Here is a 6493-nt window from a genome sequence, read left to right on the forward strand (position 1 = left end):
TTCATATTTTCATTCATAATAGATTTAGACAATTCACTTTCATATTTTCATTCATAATAGATTTAGACAATTCACTATCTCCATCAAATTCAGTCATAATGGTATGCTTATCTTAATAAATTATCATTCATCTTTTCCTTTTTCTGTAATATATTTTTATTGCAGGGAAGGTATGAATGGTGTCAATGTTAACGATGGTAGTGTAGTCGTTGCTAGTGATCTTGGATCAGAATTTACATTTTCATATGAGCATTGTTTTCCACCATCATGCTCTCAAAGTGAAGTTTATGAATCACTGGTTCGTCCATTGTTAGACAATGCTGTGCAAGGATATAATGCTTGCCTATTTGCATATGGACAAACTGGGTCAGGAAAAACTTATAGGTAAGTTTTCTGTTTAAAATAAATTTACTTTTAAGTTCATTATTAGATTTATTACTTAGTACTATTTATTTTTTAATATCTCAACTTTGATGTAAAAATTTAAATGAGGTAATGTCTTTCAATGCTTATATTGTAATACTTGATAAATTATTATCTCTGTTACTATACTATTATTTATAGACTATTTGAATGTGTTAATTATTAATATTAAATATTAATATTAACTGTGTTATACTTATTTTACCCAATATCTGTTGAAATAGTGAAATAGTATTTGAATCCTTAAAATAATTGATTTTGATTCACATTATACATTCATACAGATATATAAATGAAAAGTCATATACTATATCAAATCATATACTTTCCTTTCTGTTTCCACACTATTTCCGTATATTAATTTACCTTTTATAATATCGCATATAAACAGTATGAAAAAGAAACTAATCGTTTTGTGTGAATTATCTTTAAATCTGTCTGTTGATGAACAATAACTCTTTGACTAGTGCTTTGGATTCATAATCAAACGAATTCAATGATATATAAGAAGATGGTCAGGGTTGCAGTCAAAAGTGAAACAAAAATAGTTTACAACTATTTATTTTCCAACGTTTCGCCCCACTTTCCAGGGCTTCATCAGAGCTGTCCAAATGAATAAGTTGAACCCTGACCATCTTCTTATATATCAATTTTTACGGTCAACTATATATACATATGAATTCAATGATAATTTATTTAGCGAAAGATGTGAAAACACACAATTTAATGTATGTTTCCTTATATTCCATAAAAAAGGAAATTTAGGTACCTGATATCAGTCTTAATTTTGAATAATAAATAGTTTACCTTATCTATTTATTTCTAAAAATATAGGATCTTTTAAGCATTGGTCCTAGTAGCACCACATCTGCTGCTAATACCTAACTTTACTCTCTTCCTGGACTTAATGGCTAAAAAAATTAAGCAGTTAAACATTTAAAAGTTAAAAAGTAAAATAGTTAACATATTTAAATAAAATTTAATTCTTAAATACCTACAAGGTGTGACAGAAAAGTAATGAGATTGATTTTTTGTTACTTAAGTTTTTAGTTTTTTGAAACATCCATTGAAGAGATATCCCCTTTATATTCCCTTCAAAGTAGTTCTGTAAGTCTTCAACCGGTATTGTCTTCAGCATGTCCATTACACTCTTTTGGATGTTTTCTAAAGTCCCAAAATAACGTCCTTTGAGGACATTTTTCAGTGATAAACATGCTCTATCAAGGACAACAGTGTTGGGTTACCAGATCGCTTGCAGTGTTGCCAGTCTCATTACTTTTCTGCCATACCTCATAATTGCAGAAATGCTTTTAGATCTTCTTAATTGATTTTTGAAAAACAAAAAAAATTACAAAGTTTTTAAGACAAGAATGCCTTTGAAAACTTTCAAAATACTGTGGTCTAAAAGTACTCTAATGACTGTTTATTTAAGTCAGTGATCCATGGCCTAGGGGGAAGCTGCGAAACTCACCAGTGGGTCAAAAGAAAGTCCTGCAGTATTAGTAAAAAATTTACCAAATAAATGAAATTTTTAAGACAATGTTCATTGAATTAGAGGAGCTGAGTATATTTGATAATTATAGTTCCTTAGTTAAAGTTTCTTAAATAGTTAAAATAATCATTTCAATATGATCAAAAATAATTTTAATGATCTATGTTTTCAAATCTTGTTATGACTTGTTATTATTTTAGAGACATTTTTAGTCGACAATCAACACATTTTTGAACAATAGATGAAGTATTTGTCGATAAACCAACATTTTTTCACTTTTTTAAAAATATTTTATGGCTTAGATATTCTTTATTTTTTTAATAAAGGATCTTTTGTTAAATACATGTATGTAGAGTTTTTCCAAGAATTTATTTTTTACTACCCTGGTTATATTGCAAATACCTTTATTATACAAATAGATTCATTTCCTACTTACACTTGAATGCTTTTTTTAGAGGGATCTCTCTCCTACCAAAATACCACTCTTTCCTTCAGTAAGTTCAGATGGGCCACAGACCTTTTAATTTCTGGCTAAGTAGGCCACTGTCTTATACGGGGTGGGAACCACTGATTTAAATAATGTGCATTTTAACTTGTGTAGCAAGCAATCATTGGAATTCACTTTCTCAAGGGCTAAGGATTGGAGAGTGGAGTTCCAGGCCTTGTGTTGATTGTAGATCATATGTTCATTAATGTGGCTTACATAAATATTTTGAGAAATGAAATGGAAAATTATACCTAGATTCCTTGGACTTTTCATCCCTTTGTTAGATAATTTTTTAACTGCTTTGCCAGTACATTGGACATAATAATAGCTCAATATTTTAAATTCATAATATTTTGCTGATAAAATATAAGTATAATCTCTCTAAGAGAATTATTACTTCTTTTCTTTCCAGTAATAAATTATTGCAATTAATTTAATGTATTTATTGCTCATAAATGGAAGCTGTTCCTTAAAAACAATCTTATTGCAGTTTATCTGATCGTTTAATTCTCTCCTAAATAGTTTGTAAATTCTCTTGTTGTTTGATTAATATTCCTTATTATACAGTATGATGGGACCAAACCTAGAGGAAGATAATTTTGAATTGACATCAGAATCAGGAATGATACCTCGATTCTGCAAAGAGCTTCTTCAGAAAACCTCTAGTTTGGAAGAAGGGTCTCCATCTCTAACTACTTCTGTAGAGGTTTCCTATTTAGAAGTCTACAATGAAAAAATACACGATCTCCTTGTACCTGGTAATACACAGCTTAGAGTACGTGAACATCCTGTACATGGACCATATGTTGTTGACCTTTCTCGACATACCATTAAATCATTTAGTGATTTCCAGGTAACTCAAGTTAATTTTAAGCATCTTATTTAATGAATTGTACATTTCTCTCCATTTATATAAAAAAGTTTATAGTCATCAGTTTGTAATATTTTATTTTACATTTAAGCTGGAATCATAAAAAATGGGTCATAAAAAATTGAGTTTTACTGATGATGTAGAAAGCATTTTGCGAGGACAAAAAACAAAACAAAAAAGCTACAGAATACATGTGAATTACAGTTATATAGTTTTAACAATGAATAGTACAATTAATTAAATGAACAATTGTATAATTTGTAAAATGGTAGTTGTTCCCCCATTAAGCGTACAGGGGATACCCCCTAGTTTTATATATATATTATTTTATTATTATTTTTTAGGGCAAGTTGTAATGAATTATTCTGTTTTTTTGACTGATCACCAGTTTTTCTGAATAAACTTAAAATGTTCATTTATAAGTATAATATTTATTTTGAAGCCTCTTAAGAATGAGTGGTTATGTCTTGAGTTAATGCTTGACAAATGAGAAGGGGTGGGATACAATAAAAAGACCAGAAATTGTTCACTGGTGGGTAATGAGATATGGAGCCAATTGATGAGGGTTCACGAAATCCAGCCATCAAGATTACATTTTACTTTTTTTTTTATAATATCTTAGGAAAAAATAATGATCCAGAAGTGATCCTCAAGGTCCTCACCTGAGATTCTCCCTACCTCTGAGGAAATTATACTCGCTTAAGGCCAATTACTTTAACATGCTCACCATTTTCAAGCTATTCTGAATTTGCAATTAATTTCATTTCTCAACCTATTATCTTTGAAATTACAATATTTTATTGATTAAATTTATATATGTAGAAAAAAGAAACAGGAAAAAGCTTGTATACAATTCAATTGTAATTGTGCTTTATATATTTTTAAAAAGCTTGTTATTCATTTATGTAATATTCTTTATCTTAGTTTTGTCTCAGAAATAAATGAAATCTCCTGAACAAAAATTGATATATATATATCTATTATGCTTTGTGTTACTGAGCTTTTCCTTCAATGTCTATGAAAAAAAAAAATTAAAGTTATTTATAACCATTGTGAAATTCCATATTTGATCTTAGAATTGTAATTAAAAACTTGTCTTTATCAAAATTATTTAAAAATTAATATAAATAAGAACAGATTGGTCAATTTAAGGATAGGATACATATACTGTTTTAAATTGTAAAGTCAACCGAAGACCACTGTCACTGCCTAAGATAAAAATAGGCCCTTCCACACAGTGTATGTTACTGATTTTCCAAAGTTTTGGTATTTGTCCAGAATCATTAACAGCCTTTGCATTACTCAAGCTAAAAGGAAATCAGATATTTTTTTTCAAAATTTATTTTATCAACACTTCTATTAACTGATGTTTATCAAATTTAATATGTTGTATCTGCATCCATTGTCTAATTAACTTCTGAAAATAATTTTACCATGATTTTTTTTGTTTCTTTCATGATTATTAATTTACTTTATTTTTTTTTTAGCATTGGATAAATGTTGGAAACAAAAAAAGATCTACTGCCATGACAGAATTAAATGACAAGAGCTCTAGATCTCATTCTCTGTTTACGATTCTACTCACCCAAACATTTGCTCAGGTAAATTATATATTTATGTTCTTTAATTTACTGTACTGGCATTGTTTGGTACATTTAACAAAAAGTATCTTATCACGAATACTATCAGCTCTCACAATCCCCATCTTTAGTGTATATATTTGTTTTGGTGGGTCTTGAGGATCAGTCAATAATTACTTTGTAATAATACATCTTTTGGTGACGTTTCATAACTTTTGTTTGCATAGTCATGCCCTTATGATGCTAACATGTTCAAATTTGGGGAATTCCTTCTCATAACCTTTGCATGACGTCCCCAGAAGATGTATTATTACAAAGTAATTATTGACTGATCCTTAGACCCACCAAAATAGAGGTATACATGAAACAGTCGAGAAAAAGTTATATATATATGATAAATCTGGCTTATGACATTAATAACATTGACCCATGTATCTTTTAGTTGATTCATTGAATCCTTAGCCTTATGATTGGTAGGAATGGTTCTATAGGGATAGTTTTATTATTTATTGAAGTCCCTCCACTTTCAGGCATCTTGATTGGATTTGGATGTCCTTTCTTTCCTTTTTACCAAACCCTATCTAAAGTATCCATATTTGAATGTAAGTTACAAAGTTTTGTTTTCATAAATTTCCTCCTCTATTATGGATCTTTTAAACATCTTGACCTTATATATAATTTTTAATTAAATCCTGTGGTATAAACTGTAGATAGCAAAAGGGTTTGAAATTGTATAAAAGGTATCTTATTCTTTCTGTAAATCTATATTTTTCCTTGAAAATATAGATTTACAGAAATTGAAAATTTGTGTTGGTTTTAGTTATTTGTAATTCTTTCTTTTACCAAGAGTGTCATAAAATGAAATCAAATTAAGTGATTAGTGCTTTCTTTTTTATTTATAATTTATATGTTACCATTAATTTATTTTTAACTATATTTTTTGTAATAGATGAGCTGAAGGTAATTTTTCTAATAAAATGAAATATAATGATTTATTTGAATTTGATCTTTCAACAGGTTCGTAGTGATGGAACTTGGAGCCATGATCAAACAAGAACAAGTCATATAAATCTTGTTGATCTAGCTGGCAGTGAAAGAATTGCAAGTTCTACTGTTTCTTCTGATCGCCTGAGGGTAAGCTTTTATCTTCTAATTAATTAATCAGTTTAAACAGTTATCTATGGTTCAGGCTATAGTGTTCCAGAGTGTTCTTCTTTTATCTCAAATCAATTTTAAGGAGTTGTTTCATGAATACAATAATAATAATAATAATAATACAATGTACAATTCAATAGTCTTTAATATCAGTTATCCTTATTGAAGTTGTCTGACAAGGCTCAAATGTCAACTTTTCAAAATGGCTTCTTCTAAAATACTTTTAATTTGGTTCATTTGACATAATGAATTATTTCTCATTGTTAGTAATAATAACAAATGGATAAATATTGACTACATCAAACCTTGATAATTCACTAAAGAAGAAAAATAAAATATTTTCCTAGGTTGAAAAATTATTTCCTGAAACAATATTAGCGGTATAAATGTATAATATACCATTGAAAAAATTTTAGAAAAAAATTATATGAGACATATAAACTTGTATTGGGTCGTTTCATATGAAAATGACGTAATTTTGGAAA

At 28.4% G+C, this 6493-nt stretch overlaps 1 protein-coding gene across 2 annotated transcripts in view; it reads left to right on the top strand.

Annotated features, from left to right (window-relative positions):
* neb (nebbish) overlaps window positions 1-6493 on the top strand; it is a 111378-nt gene that overhangs the window by 2887 nt on the left and 101998 nt on the right. For both annotated transcript variants that reach the window (XM_014438273.3, XM_014438248.3), the window contains exons 4-7: window positions 166-384; window positions 2970-3255; window positions 4761-4874; window positions 5871-5987. In XM_014438273.3, the coding sequence (XP_014293759.1) occupies window positions 166-384; window positions 2970-3255; window positions 4761-4874; window positions 5871-5987 (736 nt within the window). The remainder of the gene's footprint in view (window positions 1-165; window positions 385-2969; window positions 3256-4760; window positions 4875-5870; window positions 5988-6493) is intronic.

Source organism: Halyomorpha halys, unplaced genomic scaffold, assembly GCF_000696795.3.
Source record: "Halyomorpha halys isolate HHAL.00 unplaced genomic scaffold, Hhal_1.1 Scaffold5.1, whole genome shotgun sequence".
Taxonomy (NCBI): Eukaryota; Metazoa; Arthropoda; class Insecta; order Hemiptera; family Pentatomidae; genus Halyomorpha; species Halyomorpha halys.